Raw genomic sequence first — 26,448 nt, 5'->3', positions numbered from 1 at the left:
TACTAAATCAGATATTTGTAGAGCTGAGATTCTACCATACTGTAGCTATGATCCTGATTTTATGGAGACAGGCTTGGATGCTACAATGGCTGGCAGCACTGATTACTCAGAAAGGCTATGGGCTTGGCAAGGCTGGAGAGCTGATGTTGGGAAGAAAATGAGGCCTTTATATGAAGGTTACGTTGAACTGAAGAATGAGGTTGCAAGAGAGAATGGTAAGTTGCAATAAATTATTATTATTATTTAATTTCATTGTTGCTCTTCAACACAACGGTGTCCTTGGCACTGCTTTGTTTTTGTTACCATGCACAATACCTTCTGTGGCATATATGGCTGACAATACAAAACACTGCAAAATTAGGATATCTTGTCAATATCAAGAAATATATTCTTACACAGAAGTCTGCATATTATACAGCCATGAAAGTGGCTGTACACTATAGCCAGCATGGATTTTTTGCATTCTGCAGTGTTAAATTGAAAATACCCCCATGCTATTCTGATGCTTCCCGTAAGCTCATTTCAAAACAAAACCTTACAAAACTTATAGTCCTGAAGTCAGAAACGCTTGCTTAACAACCCTGTAAATTTTAATGGTGGTACACAAAACAGTCAGAAGGAATTGAGAGTTCAAAGTATAAAAAGAGAGAGAGAGAGAGAGACAAACGACCCCTTTTGGACTTTTTTCTCTGAGTTCTCATAATTTGTTGAAATTAATTAAAAATCAGCTATGTTCACAGAAAACCTGTAATCCTATTACTGACCTTGGCCCATACTCTGACCTTCATCTTCTGCAATTTAACAGTTACAAAAATGCCTAGTTGATTTTTAATTAATTTAAGAAATTTAGCATTACTGTCAATGATAAGGTCGGGCATGCTCAGTAAGAACCAACAGTCAGTGTTCAAAAAGCCAGACTCACAGCTGCTGGGCTTGGCTAATCAGGGGGCAACACCCACACCAGACTTTTATTTCACTTGAGACAGTCATGGCTTCCCCCCAAAAATGCTGGGAAGTGTAGGTTCTGACGAGTGCTGAGAGGAGACTCCTATTTCCCTGACAGCTCCAGTGGCCAGAGTGGTTTAATAGTCAGCTGCTATGTTTGAAGCTCTGTGAGGGGAACAGGGCATCTCCTAGCAACTCTCAGCACCCTTCACTAACTACACTTCCCAGGATTCTTTGGGTGGAAGACATGACTGTCTCAAGTGAAATAAAGGCCTGGTGTGGATGTGGCCAGGGAAAGCTTTGGTTTAAATTTGGGTGGGAGGCTACATGTGCCTGCTGTAGAATAAAAAGGTGGGGGAAACGCTGAAAAACAATGGTACTGTTCACAATGTTTTCCTTTTGGAAAGGAAAGGAAAGGAAAGGGGCTTCCCCTCTGTCCAGTGCCCACCCACCCACTCACCCTACAATCTCCTCCCCTCCCCCTTCCTGCTCCTCCCCCAGGCCAGTTTCATGTATCCTTAGCATGATTGCACAAGAGTAAATCCCATTGAACTCAAAAAGCATGCAAATGATCAAACCTGTATTCTCCTCCTCCTCCCTCCTATCCCCTCCTTCTTGCCCCTTCCCTCCCCCTTTCTCTGCCTCTCCCACTCCACAACCCCTTCCAATGCCCTCCTTCGTCTCCCCTTCCCCATCTCCTCCCCAATTGCTGTTTTACCTACATTAAGCATGATTGCATGGGACTAAATCCTACTGAACTCAATAAACATGCAAATGATCAAACCTGCCCTCCCCCTTCCCTCCCCCTCCTGCCTGCTGCCACCCCCTCTCCTCTGCTCTTCCTCCTCACTCCTCCTTCCCTACCCCTGCCCTTCCTCCTCCTCCCCCCTCCCCATCTCCTGTGGTCAGTTTCACCTATCCTAAGCATAATTGCAGGGGAGTAAATCCCATTGAACTCAATAAGCATGCAAATGATCAAACCATTCTCAGCAAATTTGCACAGGATCCCATTTCTCTCCTTGCAGATTAGAAAAGCAGAGAAGTTCACTAAAAGGCAAAAAAAACCCTTGCAGTTTAAGAAAGTACCAATATTTCTATCAAACCTTAAAAGGCAGGGAAACTGGGCTGAGATATTGTACTGCCCTACAAATTTGTCAAAATGCAAACACAATTTGCATTGGTCTTTCACAGTCCAATTCTTCCTGTGTAGCTTGGAAGAATTTGGTAACGTGCCTCTGAGCATATGGTGAGTGGTGGCAACACCTGCCATCTCCAAAGATGTAGAATTACATTTTTGTATGTTTGTTGTTGTTCTTACTTTGCTTCTTTCTTGTGTTACTACTGTTTCTACAGAAAAGCTAACCTAGAAAATTTTATTTCTCTCATTATTCATCCTAGAAATCTGTTCAAATTTATTTTTATTAATTTCAAAGCCTTTTTATTGGTCAGTGTCATATGATGGTGAAGACAGCCTTTTGTGTTTCAAACTGGAGCTTATGTTCTATTTCTATTTGAGGTGCATTAACAGTTGAATCTGAAACTGCAGTTTGATGTGAAATTAGACTGATTACAATATGTTGCTACTTAAGCAACTAATCTAGCTGTTGGAAAAAACCAAACAGCCTGTCCAAGATGCTTGTTTTCAGCCCGCTATGTTTAAACCGCTTCACTTAAGGAAAGGTGGGCATGGTCATCCATAGAGCCCACCTATAATTTTGCTGGAATATATTTCACCTCCCACTGTTTTATCCTGTGCAAACTGAGACACTCCTCATGTCCATTGGAAGCTATTGTGCAGAATAGTCAGTGTCATTATCCCACAATTGTTTTTGGAGTATTTTTAGTGTTGCAAAGTGTTGCTGTACTTCACATATTCACAGAAATAGAAGGAAAAGAAAATGATTTCCTATAGGAAACTTCACTAAAATTGCAAAGTAAATCAAACATATTTTAAGTGACTATCTGAACTATATAACCTTTCTTAATATTGTTGCTTCCTCCCTGCTAAAACAAGATCAGCACAGCACATGTCTTGTTTCTGTTATTTGGGCTGATTGCAGGTGTTGCCACCACTCATCATATGCTCAGAGGCACATGTTACCAAATTCTTCCAAGCTTCACAGGAAGTGGATTGGACTACGAAAGACAAAGCCAAATTGTGTTTGCAGTTTTACAAATTTGTAGGGCAGTACAATATCTCAGAGAGGAGTTCAGGTCTCCTGCTCCCCTGGTGCATTCACTATAGCTGGCCAATTTCTCTGCTTTCTAAAGTTTGATAGAAATTTCTGTGGACTATAGGCACGTTCTTAAACTGCAGGGTTTTTTACCTATTAGTGAATCATCATCTAAGCCCCAGATAAAATATCAGGTGAATGCTACATACAAGTAAACTACTGGATACCAAAAGACAGCAGAGTGGCAGCATTTTGTGAAGTCCCCCACATGTTCATGATCATGAGGAGGAAATTAATGGTTTCTGTTACTTGAAGCCATGGCTAAAGTAGAGTATGGTAAATGATGATGCATATTTAAATATTTAATATTGTTAGATATCCCAGTTATTGTCTTTCATAGATTGCTAGACTTGTATATTGTTATGTGCTTCCCAATACTCTGAGAAGTATCTTTGTTTTTGTAGTAGTTTTATATTATGATGTGAAACTGCATTGTTGTATGTTAGGAGTAAGCCACCCTGAGTGGTATTTTTTTCACTAGAAGGGCAGGATATACATGTTTTAATAAAGTAAACTGGTAAATAACCTTCCAGGGTGTAACACCTTCTTGGGTTCAGCTTCCTAGAAGAAGGCTTATAGTGTTTTGTAATATTTACACTTATTTACAAATATATAGGTAGAGCATAGATGGGGGCGCACTGGTTAACACTTCAGCAAACACCCCCAAAGCCACTGCTCCCACATCAGATTTCCAGGGGAACACCCAAAAACACAGCTCTGTGACTCTATCTGAGTATACTTCCAAACTCAAAACTAGAGTCTGACCCTTTTACACAGGCACTTAGATAACCATATGCCTTATTGAGGGTGGTGGGGAGGAATCCCATTCAGATATTTGCTGAGAATTAAGGGCCATCAGCCTAGTATTTAGTTCCCATAGCAACATATTACTTCTAATTTGCCTGACAAGGGAATATGCCAGCCAAGATCTGTTTGGCAGGTTTCAGGCCCATTAACCCTCTGTCTTAGAAATAAGAACATCTGAATTGGAAGGTACCCTGGAAGATCATTTACTGTGGGAGATCTCCAACCTTCAGTGACATGATGGCATGCTTTCTAAGCCATTAGTTGCCTGCTTTTCTATTTTTCTATGTTGTCCTTAAAGTGTGGCAACTTAAACCTGATATTAACGTGATATATTTGCTGTGACATAACTAGCAAAACAAGAATTAATGTTTTATGCCCCCTGCCCATAATATTTCAATGGGGACTGCCAGGTCTTCTCTGATGACCATCTACATATATCATCCTAAAGCGCACAAAGAAGTCCTCACATATTTTAGCATGATGGTTAGTAATTTGCAATTGCATTGGCTCAGAGGCTGTGAAATGTGCTTTATAGTAAGCTGTTTGATGACTGATTGTTTGACTCCTTTTCAGGTTATTCTGACTATGGAGATTACTGGAGAGGAAATTATGAAATAAATTTTCCAGCAGATTATAAATACAGTAGTAACCAGCTGATTACTGATGTGGAGCGCACATTTCAGCAAGTAAGATTACATTTCAGAGAGTGGGGTAGGGTTTGTATTTGTTTTGCTTTGCTATACTATACAGAGGGCTGATTCATTCAAAATATTACTTTGATCAGTTACTTTTTTCCCATGTCAGTGCATAAGGGGAAATGCAGTAGTAACAAATGGGACAAACTCTGGAGAAAACTATATCATTCCTAGCTAGTTTCAGAGTATGAGTTTAAATATGTTGAAATTTCACCCATATTTACTAATTAATCCAAAACACCATCCAGTGTAGCAGGCACTAGAAAGACTGCTGAATGTGCAATAAACTAAGAGCCAAGGGTGGTATCCAACTAACTCGTTCCGTAACAGCAATGATTTCTTCTTGTGCAGCGGAACTTGCCCCCCCCCTCCCAACATGTGCCCCAAGTCCTTCTTCCCCATGTCTGGTCCAGAGGGTTGGGGGAAATCCCAGAACAGATTTAGAGGGTGTGCAGGGAGAAGGACAAAAAGTTCCATTGTGCAAACAGAAATCTTTGCACTGATGGGTTGGTCTGTGCTCGCCGAGCTGAAATTATAGCTGCAGTAAAGTAATCAGCAGATAACGGCCAGCGGCCAGGCTGTAAATCTGTCAGGCTGGGGTTGAGGAGGAGAGGCCAGCAAATATAGCAAGCGTGAAAACTGGGTGGAAAGAGCCAAGAGAGTGCATGACAGACAAGTCCTTGGGACAGCCAAGAGTCAAGGTATTGGCAATTCAATCAGGCAGGGCAGGGTCAAAGGCACGGGATCATGAGCAGGGCTGGCGACAATCTGACATGGAAGTCCGATGTTGTTTCCAGCAAGAACCGAAGTCATTCATGGCCTTTTAAGCTCAGTGTCTGATGCCAAGTCTTTGCAATCAGTCTTTCTTCTTTTGAGAGCTTAAATGGGCCGACTGCCTCCGTTGTTCCAACACCTGTTGGCATCTCCTCTCTGCTGGGGTCGGAGTAGCTTCCTGGTTGCTCCCTGAATCTGACAGAAAGGCATCACCAGGGTCCTGCTCCTGATGGTGAAGGATCTTGAGCTGCCTCTCTGCTCATTCCTTTTCCTGGGTCTGAGGTCTCCCATTCCCCTTCATCCTCTGTTCAGTCCTCTGAGGGAAACATGACAGATGGAACAAGGTAGTTGGATACTGCCCAGATTACATGTGACACTTAACATATAATTAGTAACTGCATCTGGTTTTTTCTATATTTAGTTATAGACATGGGAGGGGCTGATTTTCATCAGAACTACAGCATGGAAGAAGGGAAGGTGTAACCCTTCCCTCCAAGACGTGATCCTAACAATCTCCCCCCCCTCCCAGTGTGGCTATAAAGCTTAGTAAAAAGTTTCAATTGGTGTCAGTCTTTTTTCTAAGCCTCCTAGTGACATTGTCAGTGCAGACAATATTGAGCTGCATGGACCAATGGTCTGACTAGTATAAGGTAACTTCCTATATTCTCAAAAAGAGCCCTGGAACAGTCTGACTGGCCTCTGTTCAAAACAGAATGCTGGATTAGATGGACCTCTTGATCAGCTCCAGCAGGTAGGCTCTTCTGTTCTAAAGATGCCCCATCCCCAGTCAGGGCTCAGCTGCTCTTATTGACTAGGAATTGTTCACAGTAGGAATGTTGCAGCTTAACCTGGGCTGAGCAGATTTCATTCCAATGATTCATTCAGTAAGTCATGTTTCCGTAAATATATTCTTAAATAAATTCTATATTACACTTAGATCACGGAGGGGATTTACCAAGGGTTAATTGGAAAGGCTCAGTTACTTAGTGAATACAACTGAAGCTCCCACATGAGAGATGTTTAAATAAAATGGCAATAAGGCAACTGATGTGAAGAAAGAGGCTTTTTAGACCACCCCTCCCTATTCTGGTGCCCTCCAGATATTTTGGATTAAACTCCCTGCAGTATGTTGGCCCTCCAGACTTGCCATACCAGGAATGGCTCAGTCATCCTCCAGGCTGTGTGCAGTTACTTTCAGTTCTTCATTCAATTCCCTCTATAAGTGTTTTCTATTAAAGTTTATGGCTGTTTTATATCCTCCGTGTGACCTCCTCTTCGTGATACTTTTTACTTTCATCACTCCCAGACACCATGGATGTGCTGGCTGGAGTTGATGAGAATGTTGTCCAAAATATCTGAAGGGCACTAGGCTGGTGTAGACTTTATAGGCTTTTTAGGGCCAAGGCCAGTGGGATACATTTAAAGAATGATGCAATAATTGTACATCACACAAGTGTACAGTTACTATCAGAAAGCTGCTCTGAATCACACAAATCTTTAACCCTCTTAAGGAAAGACAGCAGTTATGAAGCTCAGGGGGTGAATGTGAGCCATGTTTCAGCCTAACCTACTTGTTGGGAGACAAATGGGATACAAATTTTTCAAGCTGACCAAGATGAAACTCTAATGAAATAAAGACCAAGGTGAAAAATTAAACAGAGTTCTCTGGGGTTCTTTTCCAGATAAAACCTTTGTATAAGCAACTGCATGCCTATGTGAGGCACAATCTACAGAGGACCTATGGCCCACAGCGCATTTACTCAAAGGGATGTCTTCCTGCTCATTTACTTGGTATGAGAATGCTGCTTTAGTAGCCATGCCTGTTGTGCCAACAGCAAGACGTTGGTCTCTAGGAGCACTGCACTTCTCTGAGAGTGAAAGGATCCAGAGGACCATGCTACTTGAGTTTGGCTTCCTTCGGAGGAATGGAGACATTGGGTTGAAGTCATTGCATGAGCTGAAAGATTTGTGCTCATGCAGTAGACCTTACGGTCCTTCTCTTTACCCTCTCTGCCCCCCAGACCACCCACAAATCTGCTCTGGGGAGTTGGAGGGAAATCCAGATCAGATTTGGGGAGGGGGGGCTCAGGGAATGCACAAGGAGAGGAAGTTCCATTGCAGAAGCGGAAGTTGTTCCACTCACGCAATGACTTTGTTAGATACAAAAAAATGTAAATGTACTGCCTTCAAGTAGATTCCGACTTATGGCGACCATGCCCTACTATTTTTTTGTAGTATGTGGTCATCATTAAAAATGTACAACTAGAGCAGCCTTTCCCAACCTTGAGGTCCCAGATGTTGCTGGACTACAGTTCCTATCATTCCTGACTGTTGGCTATGCTGGCTCGGGCTGATGGGAGTTGTAGTCCAACAACATCTGGGAACTCAATGGTTGGGAAAGGCTGAACTAGAGCATAATTGGAGGCAAGTGAAGTAGCATAAGCACTCTGGTCAAGCTGAAGATCTGCTGCTTCGCAGCCAGTCTCCAGAGAGAGGCATATTTCCAGCTTTAAGTTCACAGCTGTCTCTCTCTGTCCTTCCAAACAGCCAATGTTCCTTCTCTCTCTCACCACACAGCTTACATCTGCCCTCTCCTCTAAGATGGGGGATGGGGGAGTTTTGTTACCTTCTAAATAAAGATAGCCCCTCCCACTCAAACCATTAAAAAGAGAGCTCTCCAACTATTTCCCAACCATTTGCTGCCATTGAGAAAACATTAGTAACCCATCCTGGACTGTCAGTCAGGAATCTCCCTAGCAAAAGGAATGGTAGAAATGGCTAGCTAGCAGCCAGAACAACTTTTAACATGATGATGGTTATTCTCTATTGGCTTTCCTGTGCCATATCATGTGCCATTTTCTGTGCTGAATCTGAGCATGGAAATTTGCTGTGTGAATCAGGTGGGGTTTTTGAATTGGGGATTGTGTGAATAGTGTCATTCTACAGGTTAGTCAGGTGGTTTGGCACTGAACTGTATCTGGGTGGACTAAGGAGTTTCCTGTTGCTGTCTTGTTCTAATAAAGTTCTTGTTAAGTTTCTGGATGGGTGTGTCCTCTAAGCCTTCCATAACACAGGCTTTGCAAAGATAACAAGAAGCAGAGAGAGAAACAACAAGACTGCTCTTTTGAAATATCTTTCTTCCTTGCCTCAAGGACTAGAAATGGGGCATGTCAGTGATCAAATGTGCAGCTCCTGTGTGGAAATAATCTATAGGAGAAGAAAAGGAATCTGCAGGCTGGCTCACTGAGGTGACAAAAATCCAGTCACCATCTTCAGCATTTGAAATCAGTGAATATTAATTTTATATCTATTTGTACTTTTGCTTGTTTATGGAAGGTGACATGTGGGGCAGATTTTGGACAAATTTATACCCCTTAATGGTGCCCTATCCAGATAAACCAAACATCGATGTATCTTCTGCCATGGTAGAAAAGGTAGGATTTGCACATGAATACAAATTGTCAACTGTTTGTGCTCAAATCAATATATTGTCATTTACAAATATGAATTTCTACCCTGGACTTCAGCTCTGAAAGGCATTTATTAGTCCTCCGTATATCGTATGTATATACCAATAGCCAGTGCTGTTTTTGTTTTTGTTTTTTTGGTAGAAAATGAGGTGCTAATACTCAGGCCTTGATAAAAGTACTGTGGGTGCCAGACCGCAAAAAAAAAAGAGGTGCCAGTACTCTGTACTGGTGAGTACCATCACAAAAAAGCCCTGCTAATAGCAGTTCTCAGAGTCCTGATGCTTGTGTAATAAGTTATACACAAGAGGAAGGATCTGCTTGGAAGGATCAACTTTTGTCTCTCCAGATGATTTTGGACTCCAACTCCCATCAGCCCCAGCCAGATGATGATGATAATGATGATGATGATTTTAATTGCTTGGCCAATGGTCTGGGATGATGGAAGTTGTAGTCCAGCAACACGTGGACAACCATAAGTTTCCCATCCCTGCTCTAAGAGAAAGCCCCCAAGACTGAGCATGCTCAATGACCACAGAATGCTGACTGACTGCTGGGAAACAGAAAAATGCATGGGACAGGGAATGGATTAGAGCATCCTGACCAGGACTCTCTGTACTGCAAGATGTTGGGGGGGGGGTTGGATGTCAAACTTGCATAACTTACACACTTTCCACCAGAACTGTGCATGGCATCTAATACTTTTATTTTACAAATGGACATTTATGCCAGTCACACATATTCCAACTACTCTGGTTTCCTCCTCTCCCCCTTCTTAGACTGAGCAGTCCACAAGTCCTGTCCCTCAGTTCTGTGACGCTTTACTCAGTATCATGATTTCAAGGAAAGTCATTGGTATTCACTGACTACATTACCTAACGTAAATGCAGGTGCTCATAAAGGGTTGTAAACTCACCAGACTACTGAGCCAGAGAACTACGTATGGTAAGAGGTTGCAGAAGCCAACAGGACATTCAAACTGGAATAATAAAAAATAGCAAAAGATATAACACAGACCACATTCACACCATGCATTTATTCCACTATTATTCTACTTTAAACAGTCATGGCTTCTCCCAAAGAATCCTGAGAAGTGTAGTTTGTGAAGGGTGCTGAGAGTTGCTTGGAGACCCCTATTCATCTCATAGAGCTACATTTGTCAAAGTTTCTAGAGTTCTCTGGGAAGAGGGATTGACAGTTAAACAACTCTGGAATTGTAGCTCTGTGAGGAAAATACAAGACTCCTAACAGCTCTCAGAAACCTTCACAAACTACCCTTCCCAGGATTCTTTGGGTGAAGCCATGACTGTTTAAAGTAGAATAATAGTGGAATAAATGGACAGTGTGAATGTTGCCACAGACAATTCAGCACCATGGTATTAATATTTCATGCCTAAATCCTCTCTCTCTCCCTCTCTCCCTCTCCATCCCCCCAGAACTGGAATGTAATAACCACATTTAAATCTGCTGAAACATTTTTTGCTTCAATTGGACTCTATGAAATGACTGAAGGCTTCTGGAACAATTCTATGCTTGTGGAACCTAATGACGGCAGGAAAGTTGTCTGTCACCCCACAGCTTGGGATATGGGGGAAAAAGACTACAGGTACTGAAAGTACAAAGATTTTTTTCCTACTTATTCCCATGGAACGTTTGCATACATACCACAGGATAACGAAAATAGCCAGATGCTTAAGGGGCTGGAATCTCCATGTAGAAGTGTTCTGATGTGACCACTGTTCTTCAGTTTATAAACAAGATGAAGATGGTGAGGAGACAAGTGGTTTGCATTTGGATGTGGGAGACCCAGCTTCAAACTTGGCTATATTTAGTCATAAAGCTTACTGAATGGTAAAATCACATCATACCAGCACAGTCTGTCTCAATAGTTTTTTTCTAATATGCACTGATATTTATTTAGTTATTACATTTCTGTCCCACCTTTTCTCCAAGTAGCTCAAGGTGGTATGCATGGTTCTCCCCACTCTCCATTTTATCCTCACAACTACCCTGTGAGGTAGGTTAGGCTGAAAGGCAGTGACTGGTCCAAGGTCACCCAGCAAGTTTCATGGCTGAGATGCCACACTTTCCAACACCCATTGAAAAAGGCACTTATTAGGCATAAAATCAATTAGAGGCCAAATTACACCATGTCCATAAAAGAGTAGATGAGTAGGTTGAGAGGGCACTTGAGCCTTTTGGGCAATCATAACCACAGCAGTACCAAAGAAATGATGCCTAATCTTTGCCTGAACTATATTTGTCTTTAGGATCAAGATGTGCACAAAAGTGGCTATGGACGACTTCCTGACAGTGCACCATGAGATGGGCCACATTGAATATGATATGGCCTACTCCAACCTGTCGTATTTGCTTAGAAGTGGTGCCAACGAAGGTTTCCATGAAGCTGTAGGAGAGATCATGTCACTTTCTGCAGCCACCCCCAGACATTTGAAATCCCTCGGCCTTCTGGACTCTACCTTTCAGGAAGACTACGGTGAGTTGGTATGTCATGATGATGAAGTTGACGTTGTCAGCCATTTTAAAGATCCAAGATGCTCCTGACAAAGCATTATTATTGTAGTAAACTTACAGGGAGAAATTTGTGATACTTTGGAACAGTGGATATCCTAGAGAAAGTATAGTTTTAGAAATATTTTCAGTTTTATAATGACAATGCTTAAGAATTTTTTGGTAAATTATTAATGGCTCACCCTTTTTGTTGTCTTTTTTATCTTTTCCTGTTTTAAGTATTTATGAAGGAATTGTTCCCATGTAACCTTTTTGACTTGCATAACAAATAATAGTAACAACAAGGGTCAGTATTATTATTTGTTTTTATTTAATGTACTTTTACCCCAGTCACCAAATGCTCTGAGTGTCTTAGAGTGTCTTACAACAATTATTAATAAGACAGATATTGCCCTAAAACATACTACTCAACAGGAAAAGGGGTTCAGAGGGGCAAAAACAAACTCAGGCATACTTCTTAGCTACAAGGATGGAACCTTTGGTGCAGAAGAGATTTTTCATATTTTTTTCTTAACCAACCTTTACTTTGCCGAATTAGAACTGCAACAAAACTTAGAATTGCAGTTCTCAGAAGTGCAGTTTTCACTTTGCCCTGTCAGTCAACTTTACTCTTTTCCAGAAACGGATATCAATTTCCTGCTGAAACAAGCCCTCACTATTGTTGGAACAATGCCTTTCACTTACATGCTAGAGAAATGGCGGTGGATGGTGTTTTCTGGCGAAATCCCCAAAGAACAATGGATGAAGAAATGGTGGGAGATGAAGTAAGTTCAAGTTTATTAAAGAACCACAAATTATTCAAATTCCAAAACCAAATGTTTGATGCCATACAATGAAGGTGAAAAGGAGCTCAAAATACAAGGAAGTCCACTATGTACATTATTCATTGTTTAAAAAAAAATAGCAAGGCAATTCAAACTAGCACCCCTTATTCCGTAAAGGTTACTTACAGATTTTTACAGCTTAGCACACATACTTTGTAACTTAATAGAGTGGTAGCAAATTCAGAAGTACAGGGTCCCTTCATGATAGTCAGTCACTCCACACCCCCTCACAACCATGCCCCCCTTTCCACATTCCCTGGCACTCTTGCTCTTTGTGTCATCTCTGATTCCACACTCCACTACAACAGATGTCCCTAGGAGCCAATCAGCATGAAAAGGGAGGGTGTGTGTTAGCTACTGAGAAGAGTCTTCTCAGTGGCTGACTCACCCACCCCCTTTCACTCTGATTGGTTCCAATCAGCATGAAAGGACAAGGAGCCTTCTTAGTGGCTAACACACTCCCCTTTCATGCTGATTGGCTCATACATAGGGGTCTGGCTGGGACCCTGTTCCCAAAAAATCAAGTTCTATGATTCCCCCTTGATTCTGGAAGACTACACTCCTGTTGCAACTGCAAGGAAAGGAAATGATTGTCAGATAAGCCTGATGAATCTTTCTTTCTTTCTTTCTTTCTTTCTTTCTTTCTTTCTTTCTTTCTTTCTTTCTTTCTTTCTTTCTTTCTTTCTTTCTTTCTTTCTTTCCTGACCTTTACAATAAAGTTCCAAGGAGGGTTACTACAATATAACCATACAATTAAAAACAAGTAAAATGGTTTACAGATATATAAAAACACATAAAACAATTCCAAGCACAAGCAGCCCAGTATAGGTTAAACAAAACAAAAGACATGGGTCCCACAAAAAGACTCTAACTGTCAAAGTATCTAAAATCCTGGCAGAATCCACAATGTAAAGGAGGATTGTTGAAATATTCATCAGTACTGACTTCTCTTTTCTCATTAGTACTTTGTGGCCATTTCCTAGAAGGTGCCCTCCAGGTAGGGGTCTTGTTTATGCTCTATCACAGTGGGGAGGGCTGTCCTGTGTTTTTTATTAGGGTGTTGTGTAATTTGTGCATTTTCAAGCACCTCTACTTTAATTCTTCCAAGCACCGCTCTCACCCTGCCTTGCAAGTATCCACCAACCTTTTAAGCCCCACCACAATGCCAAACCGCCTTGGGCTCCTGCTGGGAGATAGGGCAGGATATAAATCTAATAAACAAACAAACAAACAAACCTTTATCTCGTGGTGGGTAAGGAGAAGGGGGAGGTAGTGCTGGAGAAGGGTGAAGATGTGTGGTTGCCTTTTTTTCCCCCTGCTGTGGATTGATACTACAATTCTCTGAATGTCCAGCAGGAGGACAGAAGCTCCATGCGTCGTTTCTCACCTGGCAGTAGGCCCAGTTGATAGGGACTCAGAAGAAAATGAGGATAGAGATGTTTGTTGGCTTTGGGAAAGGGGAGGAGTCAACTGCTGGTTAAACAGGGTGTTTACAGGGGCTGTTTGAAGTCTTCCAACGGAACACTTCAAAAGCTGTGGGGCCTTTGGAGTGTTTGGTTGGAACTTTCAAAAGTCCTTCTCACTTTCCAATCAAGTGGGAAGGTGATAACCCCTCCCTAGTTTCAGGCTACATGTGCTCTCTAGTTATACACACTGTGTGAGCCTTTTTATACATGTCTGAATACTAAGCAAGCAGGCATACCAAAGGCACAAACCCCTTTCCTTTATAAAGGTGACTCAGCTTCTGCGGATAACCACAACAAATGCTCTTAAGATACGTTGCTTCTTTTAATAATCTTGAATGCATTCAAGATTCGTATGTTTTTAAACCTTGCTTCCTTCTCAAATACTAATGGAAACTCCTGACACTTCTCTACAGGCGAGCGATAGTAGGTGTTGTAGAACCATTGCCTCACGATGAGGAATACTGTGATCCCGCAGCTCTCTTCCATGTAGCTAATGATTACTCTTTTATAAGGTATGTCAGATGATCCCACCAGTTACTCCTCTTATTTGATCTTTCTCCAACTCTTACATTTTACATGTATTATTAAAAAGCACATCCTCTGCTATTGTATAGACTAAATGTTATAGCGTATCCTTTGAGCAAGCATTGCACTAATATCTCCCTTTTTAATTTTTTTTCCAATGGACACTCAGCATTCTGTAGCTACTGCACATGCTCAATTCTCATTGGACTATTTTTGGAGGAGTTTCCCCCTCCAATGTTTTTATTTTATTTGTACTTATGTAACTTTGCAACATTGGGATTCCCCTAAGAATGCTGATATCTCTCTCTGGTGTTTGGATAGGCTTGTTTTGCCTCCAGTGCAGTTAGCACTCAACCGTCTGAGTGCACTTTTAAAAGTCTTTTCCCACTTCAATGCCTACTTTGCATGTAGAAGGTCCCAGGTTCATTCCCTGGTACTTCTAGATAGGAGTGGGAAAAGCTCCTTCCTGAACCCCTGGAGAGCTGCAGCCAGTCAGAGCAGGCATTACTGACCTAGATGTACCAATGATCTGACTCAGTATGGGGCAGTTTCCTGTGCCCCTAAATTAAGCTTTGTGATGAGTTTATCTTGTTTACCAGTGAAGGAGAAAACCTGCAGGCAGAATTATATTTTCAGTTCTGTATTCCTGTCTTCAAGCAGTGTGTTTTCACTAGCTGCCGTTTGAATTTTGCCCATTCCATTTGCATCCACACCCCTTCATTATTCTCAGTGTTGTTGTTGTTGTTATGTGCCTTCAAGTCAATTACGACATATGGTGACCGTATGAATTAGTGACCTCCAACAGCATCTGTCACAAACCACCCTGTGCAGATCTTGTAAGTTCAGGTCTGTGGCTTCCTTTATGGAATCAATCCATCTCTTGTTTGGCCTTCCTCTTTTTCTACTCCCTGCTGTTTTTCCAGGTGTTGATATATATGCGTAATTCATCAATGGCAATGATGCTTGGCTTTTAAGATGTTTAGTCTTGAGGCTGCCTTAACACTCATTCCTATGTGTTTCCATCCAGCTGCTGCAGAGGAAGATGTGAGAACCCTTCTGCCAGCCTGGCTGAGTCCAAGGGCTTTCCCCTCCCACTTTCAGAATTGTTTTCTGAAGCTATTACTATAAAACTAGCAGACTTGTACCTGGCATTGCTTGAGAATTCTAAGAAACCCCAAAATCGGTGGTTAAAATCAGTGCGGTTTTGAAAGCTTTAATCCACCTTCTTGATTCAAAGTGGCATCCAATAGTATCCAAACATAAACAAAAACCTGCTCATTGGTCTCAAGAAATTTGGTTACAATATCTTAAGAGGTGTCCAAATGCATAACAGTCTTGAGTGCTTTAGCAGAAAGACATTATATAAAATGTAGTACATAAATGACAGTGAATATTTTGCCTGAGAGAATGGACATCGTTTGTCATGGAGAGGTTAAAACATGGCACACATCCATATGGTTTTGCGGGAAAAGTTGTAATATTAAATGAATGCAGATGGCTTATTAAAAAGTTTTAAATTCTCACAGTGTCTGCATTGTTATAATGTTTCAGCATTTTCTCACCAAACCACCTGCACCTTTGAGATAATATATAATTAATGAAAGTGGGACATGTGAATGGGCTTAGCTGGAAACATGGAGGTCTTCAGAATGGTTGCCAAAATGACTAAACCAGGACCTAAAAGGATGAAACACCAGTATTGAAACTGAGCCACTTTTATTCAGAATGTTGGCAGCAAAACTATCAATTACAATGGATCGGGTCTATCACATTCAGCCATTTGACTGGCTTATATTTATAGAAACGTTCTGTGCTAGCAACAAAATGCAGCTGAGGCAAATGGATACTATCAGTATTCTAATGTTGCTTCCAGAAATTTGAGCATCAACATTTTATCAACCTTTCATAAGAATTCAAGGTCAAGGCTTTCTTATTATTGTAACAAGTAATTCGTGCCCTTCCCCTCCCTCTCTTTCTAGATATTACACAAGAACAATGTATCAGTTCCAGTTTCAAGAGGCACTTTGCAAAGCTGCTAACCACACAGATGAGCTTTACAAATGCGACATTACTAATTCCACAGCAGCTGGACACCAACTGCGGTAACAAAATACTGTCTGTCATTAAATGCATCAGTGCAATCTTGTGAATGGATGAAATGCCAGTCTGCCTCTACTTCAAGATCTGGACTCCTTTGCAGAGTAAGGCTAGGAAGGCTCAATTTCCAGCAGAGAACCAGCGGGTGATATAAGGATAATTAAATTTTCTCTTGTTTCCCTTTTCCTCCTGCTGCCCAGGTACCTTGTTGTAGGAACAGGCAGACTTCAGGCTTGTGGGATCTACTTTGTTTTGGTTTGTTTGTTTGTTTACTAGATCCCTCTGATCACCCACTGTTTTTGTTGCCCAAACTGAGCTCTGCTCCTTGTTTCCAGCCCTTGAAGGTTTCTTCATTCTCATTTTCAGCTGAAATGAAGACATTAAGTTGTTGTTACTGTTAAACAGGTAGAAGTCCAAAATGCTTGCCAGTCTACAAGTCACCCATTAGATCCTGATCTACTTTTTGCCCATATCTGTCTTATTACAAACAAAGCTCTGGAATCTGGACTGGAGGAAAAACAGGTTGGAAGAGGAATTTGAAAGGGAACTAACAGGCAAGGAAGGTTGGATTGCCCTGCTACTATCTGCTGCTTCTCCTCTGGCCTTGAGCCCTCCTAGCTCCACTTTGCAAAGTAGTGGCTCAGATTTAAAGGCCTGCAGTGGAGATGGGACTGGATATTTAAATGGATAATATTGCACTAACAATGGCTGACGATGGTAACAGGCGAACCAGATGTCTTGACTGTCTACGCCAACTACATTACAATATTTTTTAAAAAACTTTTCTCTCCCTCCCCTTTTAAAAAAAGCAGCAGGGGCTATGCTGGTTTTCAGAATTTAACTATAGAACTGAGCCCTGAATGTATGTGGAAAATTGCACCCCACTCTCCCATGTTCAGTGAAGTTATTGAATTATAAATTAATATACAAAAATAAAAAATAAATGCCAAATGATGAAAACAAACCAAAGGCCTCACTTTTTTTTGGCCAAACATCTATTCTTAAACCTTACCATGGACCGCGATGATAGATTATTTTCCACAGAGGAAAGACCTGTGGAATGAAGTGGTCCAGTCTTTTTGAACTCCTAGTAGCACAGAAATGTCTTTGACAAACAAACACTTATGGCACCTCCATTAAGGAGCATGTACACCTGATAGGCAGTAACTCCAACCCTGCTTTCTGTAGAGGAATTCAGTCACATAGCCCATCTGGTGGGCTTGGAATCACCACCTATCATCTGATACGCAGTTGGCTTGGCTTTTTTTTGCCACACTACCGAAAAAGAAATGGTTAACCTGATGCTATCAGTTGATTGACAGGTGGGTGAGGCCCATGAGGGCTGGAGGAACCCAGGATACACAGTAAACTGAAGCCTGGACTCCCTGTTTAGTTGATAATAATTTCATTTTCCTCTTCAGTCAAGCCTCTCTAGATGATGCCACCTAGTGGTCTTTGTGGTCACACAACAGCATGTATTTTTCATGCCTACTAACTTTCTTCTAAACCCCAGGGACATGCTTGCCTTAGGGAGATCACGGCCCTGGACTGAGGCATTAGAAAGTGTGACAGGAGAGAAGACAATGAATGCAATGCCATTGCTTCACTACTTTCAGCCTTTGCTTTTGTGGCTGCAAAACAACAACACCGGCAGACAGATTGGCTGGGATACAGCCTGGACTCCATGTAGGTGCTTCTTGCATTTGTTATGTGGATTGTATGTGCACAACTAGTTCTTGCCTTGACTACCTTTTTTCCATTGATGGCATGTTTTTATCATCCCAGGGAAAGCACTGAGAAAAGCAGCAATTCCACCAGCAATTTGAGTTAGGAATAATAACATTTTCAAGGATAGACTGAGGCTAATTCCATTGCCCCAAAGGCTAGGAAATTGTGGTATACAATTTTCTATAGTTTCACACTCTATGAAATTTTGCAGCTTAATACCAGAACTACAACAATCACACAGAAAAGTTAAGAACAGAGATCCTAAAGATGAGCAACTACAACAGAACAAGCCAAACATGAAATATACATATTATAGTTCACCATAAAGTAGGAAGAGCCAAGTACATCAGTAGTCATCATCGATTCCTTGATCTCTCCTTCTTCTGAAGCCTTTGGGATAGCCAGGAGCAGGCAATCATCATTTATACAGTATATTGTATTTCTTTATTTAAATATTTATAGACCACACTTTCATAAATAGATAGCAAGGCAGTATACAACATAAAAATACATTACAATAAGATTAATACAAACATCATTGAAAACATCAATAGATACTAGCTGGTAAAAAGAAATGTATATTTCAAAGGTCTGTCTGAATAATACAATTTTCAAAAGATGTCTAAAAATAATGCAGGGATGATTTCTGTCAAATCACCTTGGGCAAGGAGTTCCACAGGGCAGGGCCTGCTACACTAAATGCTCAGTCCCCTAGTAAAAGTCAACTGAACTTCATGGCTGTGTGGGACCACCAGAAGTGTCCCATTAGAGAATCTCAGTGATCGAGATGGAGCATTAACAGAACCACTCTAAAACCCAAGCCAAACATGTGCTCAGAAGTGGTGAGAACATATGGTCAGGTCACACAAAGATATCTGACATACCTATCTATTGATAGGATAGATATCATAGGATAGGCTACAATATCTTTATACCCCACCATATGGTCATTGGTGATGGATGAAGTATAAACCAGTGGCAAGACATACATCAGTCATCCACAACTAGAACCAAACACACAACCACCTCACTATAATAATGATACGTTGTCATTGGACATAGGCTATCAAAATACTGACAGTGCTTGTCTTTTAGTGTTAGCTATGCAGTATGTTATGGGAATGAGCTTGGAATTCTGGGTCAAGCCTTATTTCTTTTCTTTTTAAAATCCAGATTCTGACAATGCAATTAAAGTGAGGATCAGCCTGAAAACAGCACTCGGAAGCAATTCAGTGAGTAGATTCACTTAAGAATGATTTTTCAATGTTATATTCTAAAATAACATGAAAATATCTACCTTAGCAGTGTGATCCTATGCACGTTTAGTATGAAACAGAGCTTGGAAAAGTTACTTTTTTGAACTACAACTCCCATCAGCCCCAGCCAGCATGGCCACTGGATTGGGCTGATGGGAGTTTTAGTTCAAAAAAGTAACTTTTCCAAGCTCTGGTATGAAGAAACCCTGAACATAGTGGGGCTAACTCCTAGCAAAATGGGCATAGGATTGCAGCCTGGATCATAAGCATGGACATCTAAATCAATCTGCATGTTTCCAGTTTTTCTTATTTGTTGGCCTTTCTAATACTGCAAGTTCTGATCAGCTTTGATCGCTTTATGCTTCCTCACTAATCTATGTGCCATTGACCAGTCTTAGCGTGGCCAAATGCAGAACAGAATAGGGATCCTGTACCTTTCATAGTTATGTAGAAAAGAAAATTTCAGCAAGTGTAAGCTCAGTGAGCTGAGAGTCTTAGGGCTTGTTCACATGGGAGCTGAAAGACATAGTAAAGATGCAGCTTTTGCCATCGCAATAGATTTGCAAGGTTCACAGTTCCTACCTTCAAATCCACTGTTTTCCGTTCACACTAGTCAGCATTTCTCTGGGAAGGACTGGTGTCACTGTTTTGTGCCCCGCCCCAAATTTACATGTTTACTCCCTCTGGTATATCACTATTGCTAACAGAGAAACGGAAGGGTTTTTTTGTCAGTGTTTCTTGTCAATTGCATGCCTCTCCCTGCTGAAGCCGGCAGCTGGGATGCAATTGATATGATACTGATTAGAGGGGGGAGGGAGATGGTTCTCTTTGTCAGTTTCATTGTTTCCTCTTGTCAATTGCATGGGCTGAAACACAGAGGTCAGGTTGCAATTGATATGATACTGATTAGAGGGGGGAGGGAGATGGTTTTCTTTGTCAGTTTCATTGTTTCTTCATGTCAATTGCACACCTCTCCCAGATGAAGCCCAGAGCCTCCGGGTGCAATTGACACAAAACTGATTGGGGGAGGGGAAGGAAGGCTATAGCAAACTCCAGTGTAGGAGAGGGAGGCGGAAGTGACTGATTAAGCCACCGGAAATAAAATAAAATCCATGGAAAGTTTAGTGGGCAGAGAAAGGGGAGTATCTGAAAGCGAGGATCCACCTGCCCAGCAAAATACATTGAAGTAAAGCACCTACATGGACTAATACTGAGAAGCGGAGACGGTTTTTCCTTCACTTTTTGCATTATCCCTGGATTGGTTTAATGCGGATTTAAAGGGAAAACCTGCATCCTAGCTTCTCTTTGCCTTCAACATCAAGTGAAACATGTGAATTAAACGAGGATGCAAGTAGCATCAATCTTACAGTAAGTCACCATGTGAACGGGCCCCTATAAATAAGGGCATGCTTCAGAATTAAGCATTTTTAAGGCCCATTGTAGTGTCAATCAGAGGATTAAGCATATGTTCAAATCCCTTTCATTTAGAATGAATATATATTCTAGCTAGCTGGTGGTGGCCAAGGGTGGGGAACCCAAGGACTACTTGCAGCTCTTGGACCGATTTCATGTGGGTGGGTGAGCCTTGAAGGAGAGCAGAAGGACAGAAGATAAAAACTGGAGGAAAGCTGAAACATTTGGTGCAATGGAAGGGGGGAGGGGGGAGGAAGCCCTCTGCAAGCTATTGGTTCAGAACTCTAGCAAGGAGTGGGAAAGCTGAAATGGATAGAGATGGTGGGGAAGAACACAGAGAAAGAGGGAGATTGGAAAATAGAGAGAAAGCTATGCAATCCTGCAAAGCCTGCCCACCATCACCTCTGGCCCCACCCACCCAGTGGCATGCAGCCCCCAACAATTACTCCCAAAGGAATGTGGCCCTTGACAGGAAGACGTATCCCCACCTCTGTTGAAGGAGGTGAAGGAAGAAAGCAAACCCCAATTGGAGCCAGGCTGAGAACCACTGAGAACATCCCACTCTCCCAAGTGTAGGGAGGCTGTGGCCCTCCAGATGTTGGTGGATCCCACACCCCTTCCATGACCACTGCTCATGCTGTCTGGGGCTCATGGGAGCTGGGATCCAACAACATCTGGAGGGCTGCAGGCTCCGCATTCTTGCACCAATTCCATACCATTAGGAGGTTGCTCAATGAAGGCCCAAGTTGAGGAAAACAGATGTAAAATGATCATAACATCGATATCCCTAGTAACAATGGAAATTACACACAAGCCATACGAATGGCAAATATGATCTCAAGCTCTATTATCAAAACGTTAAAGCAATACAATTTAGAACAGAAACAGTGAAGAAGTGCCAAAAACAGTGTGCAGAGATGAATGAATAGTGCCAGCTAGTGGAGAAAACAATTCTTGCTTCATCTCCTTTTCCTCTTGATTTTCTACATGGCCAGCATGACCCTAATAATAACTCTGCTTCAAATGTATCTATGAGTATAAAAGGAGTGCCTCCAACTTCTACCTCTATAATTTTTGTTTCCAGTCTCAGAAACAGGTATGCACTATATAACCACAGGTCTGAATTCTGAAGGTCAGGACTGGGGATGAGCTCTGAAGCACCTAGCAGGATACCAGCCTATTTACAGTGTGATGGGGGCTAGATTAGAGATGGACATATCTGTCAGCTTCAGTTTCTCTCATTTCCTCATTTTTCCAGTCTTAAGTTCAGTTCACTCAATTTCCACATCAGTTTGCAATTCTTTTTTTTAAAAAAAACCCTCATGAAAAAATATATACATTTTTTTAAAAGTCCTCATGAAAATGTATATGCATTTTTGACTTTCTTCTAATATATGTTTCTCTGCGCTTATATTGCCCAATAATGCATTTTTGCAAACATTTCCCCCTATTCTGTACACTATTATCACTAATATATGCATTTTTGTGCACACTTTCCCCTAGTACACATTTCTTGGTTGGAGAGCTGAGTCACAAAATTAGAAGTGTGTATTTCAAAGGATAGTTTTGCTTTGGTTTCCATTTTGGTTCAGGAAGTGCAAATAGAGTAGGTTCGCATGAAAACGTGTGATTAAAAAAAACACACCTGGGATCAAAAACCAGACTCTTACCAACTAGTATAAACAAATCTAATATATGAATCAGTTTTATATGGAATCTAATGACAATTAAAAGCAAACAATATGTACCAACTTATTTGAAAAACATAAAAATTCAAACGAAAACATTCAAATAAAACAAGATAGCAACAATATGAACAATTATAACCCATCACAAAATACCAACAGAACCCAAATGTGTTTTGACCTTGGTCTTCCTCAGTGGTCTCAAAACTATATTTGGCATGAAAACACATATGAATTTACAAACATTCAAACAAATTTTATACATACAATCACATGAGAATACAAACAGAAATGTGATTGTTTCCAGCTGTTCATTTTAGCATTTATCTATTTCCCTACATGACATGTGAAATCAATCATGTGTTTGATTTCTTAACTGAAATCATACTACACATCAATCATGCTAATGTTATGCCCTATATAGGCCATCGATTTTAAAAGCACTGCTAGGTGATTAACCTAAGAACCTAACTCAATTGCACTGTCAATTTGACTTTGCAGTACAAATGGGATAACAATGAAATGTATTTATTCAAGTCAACCATCGCCTATGCCATGAGGAAGTACTTTTTGCAGGTCAAGAATGAAACAGTAGCTTTTCGGTAAGTGGCTTTCTTCATTTAGCTTTCGCTGTGAGAGATTGTTGTGCAGCACCTGAGAGAGTTCCAGAATCTTTTCTACAATAATGTTACAGTATCCATTTTTCAAAATAGGAAAATGCATACTTCAGTACTCTTGTAATATGAATAATTTACCTAAAAGGAAGCCCATCTAGGTGGGCACCTCTTCTCCACGCCACTGCTCAACAGTGTAGCTGCCCATGTGGCACTGTGTGATCCTCTTTAGAAGCTGAGATGGAGAAAATTCTGTGAATTTTTTAGTGCTCCTGTGCCAGCACAAAGGGAAAGGGCCATAGCTCATACTTTGTAAGCAAAATCTCAGGTTTGATCCTTGGCATCTCCGGTTAGGGCTGGGAAAGACTCCTGTCTGAAATCCTGGACAGCCATTGTCAGTCATTATAGACTAGGTGTGGCTAACTCCAAAGCAATTTTTTCTGCCCATCCCTCAAAACCCCACTGAGTTTGGTGGTGGCAGCCAAAAGAAAAATTAAGGTAGTCACGGTGTAAATCAGTCTCTCCCTAGTCATTGATAATTTGATTAGGAGATAACCCCTTCTTTTCAGTTCATTTGCATGGCTGTGAGTCTGTGTGAGAATTTGGAGTGGCTATAGGCACCACTAGCATGTGGCCCCAGAGGTCTGGGCAAGGATGAGTGTGGCCCTTGGGCCAAAAAAGGTTAGCCACCCCTGATGTAGACAAGACTAAACTAGATGAACCAATGGTCTGACTTGGTATAAGGCAGCTTCCTATGTGCCTAGGAGAGCACCATCACATTTGCTGCATGTTGATTTGCTGCATGCAGGCCAGTGCACTGTTTACATGTTTAAAGTACTGCACAGATTTTGTACTTCATTTTGCCATATGCAATAAAAGTATTAAGCCAGTGACTTTAGTCTCTCTAAGAACTAATGCCCAATGTATAATTGGAATCAAATTGAGTTCTTCTCAGATGGGATATGAAAGTTTGGGTTGATAGCTAATTGAACAACTTTGTCTGTGTATATGAAACTATCTGTTAATCAATTTGCTCAAAGTGTATATTTCAGTGACAAATATGGAAATCTCTGATAGTGCATTTGGAAATATTTTCATCTGTATGGTTTTAACCTCATGTACTCCTTGTATATGTTGTATTCATTCTATTTATGTATGTCGCCTAGAGTGGCCATTGACTCGGCCAGATAGGCGACTCAGAAATAAAATTTATTATTATTATTATCATTGTAGTAAAGACATTTTCCCCCTATCAGATCAACTGATATCCATGTAAGTGATGAGACAGCAAGGATCTCTTTCATTTTTACTGTCAGCATGCCTGATAATGTCACGGATTTGGTTCCCTTATCTGAAGTGGAAGATGCAATCAGGTGAAATTTTGCATTCCAAGGAGTTAGCATGCAAGTGAGGTGGAAGAATTATGTGTGTGAGTGAAGAAGCTAACATATTCGAGATCTGGGGAGGGAGGGAGGGGAAGGACTTGTAATTTCTGCCTGGCTTCTAAGTATACTTAGGCTTCAATCCTGTACACAAATACCTGAGGGTAACTAGGCTAGGGACATGAATGATTCAGCTGGCAAGCACTGTGAATACCAATTGATTGCAGTGGAAGACGTAAGTTTGTGTTTTAATTTCTCACACTGAAATCGGCAGTATGTAGTCATTGTTAACAAATTGCTAGCTGGTTGAATACCGTATATTCCGGCGTATAAGATGACTTTTTAACCCAGGAAAATCTTCTCAAAAGTCGGGGGTCGTCTTATATGCCGGGTGCTGAAAAAGAGCGGGAAAATTAAGTCAAAAAATGGCGGACAATAACGAAGCGGCAATGGCGGGCGGGGGTAGAGCCGCTTGTGCTGCAGCCGCGGGGCCGATAAGCAAGGTCGCGGCGCAGAAAATCAATAAAGGGGCTAGGTAAAAAAGGCAAAAAAGCCGCCGCCGCTAAGGAAGCAGGAGGAGGCAGCCGCAGCCGCCGTATGCAGGGACCGTTGTGGCGCGAAACTGTCAGGCAGCGAGGCTCAAGGCAGTCCGAGATAAAAGCCGCAAAGGGAGAGAGAGAGCTGCAGCCGCAGACTCTCAATGAAATATTTCCGGGACGGGGGAGACTCAAACGGCCAGGAACGGGACGGAAATAACGAAGGGAGCTGCAGCCGCAAGCTCCCGCTGGGAATAGAGAGAATCGCAGCCGCGGTCCCTCTGATGGCCGTTGGATGAAAGGCTGGGAAAATCAACGGCCCGGGCAACAGGGAACCCCCCCCAAGGGAACTCCCCAGGAATGGAAAACACGACGTTAGATACAAGACAGAGGGAAGGGAACACTTGGTAAACACACAGTCACAAAACCTCCACACTCTGTCAAACAAATACAGCAACAAAAAACACAGAAAACTTAGCTAAGCTACGCTATAGGATCTCAATCTTGTTCGTACGAAGGCAAGAATGAACTGGAGAGTGGGAGGGGCCTGAAGCCCCTAGTCTTGACTTCAAAGACATTCTTGCCTTCGCACGATAGGCTTTGTATACAACAACCAGCCAATCGCCGGTAAGGTACATCGCTTGCATGTCATAAGCAGGGGTAGTCTTATACGGCGAGTATATCCCAAACTCTATATTTTAACTGGAAAAGTTGGGGGTCGTCTTATACGCCCAGTCGTCTTATACGCCGGAATTCCTAAAATTCTATGCAAATTCTGCCCCCCTTCTACTAAGAGCTTGTACTTTTTACTTTTTCTTTTTAACAGCTTCAGACAGAATCATTGGTGACTTACGTAACTTTGGGGTGGCTAGTGTTCATGAAAATTATATATTTGTAGTGAATTTTCAAGATGCTACAAAGCCAGTATGTATTAGATTTTTCTCTCCCACCTTTCTTCCTAAAGTAGCCAGGGCATAAAACAACAAAGTAGTGAAAGCAATACAATTAAAATAAAAATGTATTAAAAGCAATTAAGAACATCTAAAAACAGCTACATACTCTAGAAACTAATAATTTGAAGGTTGCTGGGAACAGTATATTTCAGCTATCAAATGCCTAGGTTAACAGGAATGTTTTAAAATTCCTTCTGAATGTTAAAAGAGACACACCTCACCGGGGAAGGCATTCCACAAATGGGGAACTGCTGCGGAGAAGGCCCTGTCATGGGTCAGCACCAGCCAGCAGCACCACCACCACCTGGACAAGGGGGAAAAGAGGTGAAGAAGGATAAGGGCCCATCAGCTAACGGGCAGTGGGAGCATGCCTTGCTCAAGGAGAGGGAAGTGGTTTCTATTCAATGGAAACTACTTCTCCCTCCCAGCGCTGCTCTTTGAACCTCTAAAACTCAGAGATTAAAAAAGCAGCACAGGGCTGTTTCAAACCTCTTTGTAAATAGTCCTGTGCTGCT

General features: G+C 41.6%; 1 protein-coding gene across 3 annotated transcripts in view; it reads left to right on the top strand.

Annotated features, from left to right (window-relative positions):
* ACE2 (angiotensin converting enzyme 2) overlaps positions 1-26,448 on the top strand; it is a 42,564-nt gene that overhangs the window by 12,528 nt on the left and 3,588 nt on the right. The window contains exons 4-16 of one of the 3 annotated variants that reach the window (XM_061629430.1): positions 72-215; positions 4,560-4,672; positions 7,138-7,246; positions 8,792-8,889; positions 10,359-10,528; positions 11,193-11,419; positions 12,074-12,218; positions 14,158-14,256; positions 16,249-16,371; positions 17,880-18,052; positions 19,268-19,326; positions 22,950-23,050; positions 24,319-24,435. In XM_061629430.1, the coding sequence (XP_061485414.1) occupies positions 72-215; positions 4,560-4,672; positions 7,138-7,246; positions 8,792-8,889; positions 10,359-10,528; positions 11,193-11,419; positions 12,074-12,218; positions 14,158-14,256; positions 16,249-16,371; positions 17,880-18,052; positions 19,268-19,326; positions 22,950-23,050; positions 24,319-24,435 (1,678 nt within the window). Of the gene's footprint in view, positions 1-71; positions 216-4,559; positions 4,673-6,131; positions 6,207-7,137; positions 7,247-8,791; positions 8,890-10,358; positions 10,529-11,192; positions 11,420-12,073; positions 12,219-14,157; positions 14,257-16,248; positions 16,372-17,879; positions 18,053-19,267; positions 19,327-22,949; positions 23,051-24,318; positions 24,436-26,448 lie in introns of those variants that run through there. The other 2 variants (XM_061629431.1, XM_061629432.1) reach the window with 2 other exon arrangements.

Source organism: Rhineura floridana, chromosome 5 (assembly GCF_030035675.1).
Source record: "Rhineura floridana isolate rRhiFlo1 chromosome 5, rRhiFlo1.hap2, whole genome shotgun sequence".
In the NCBI taxonomy this organism is placed as follows: domain Eukaryota; kingdom Metazoa; phylum Chordata; class Lepidosauria; order Squamata; family Rhineuridae; genus Rhineura; species Rhineura floridana.
This window is presented reverse-complemented; position numbering and strand designations above follow the sequence as displayed.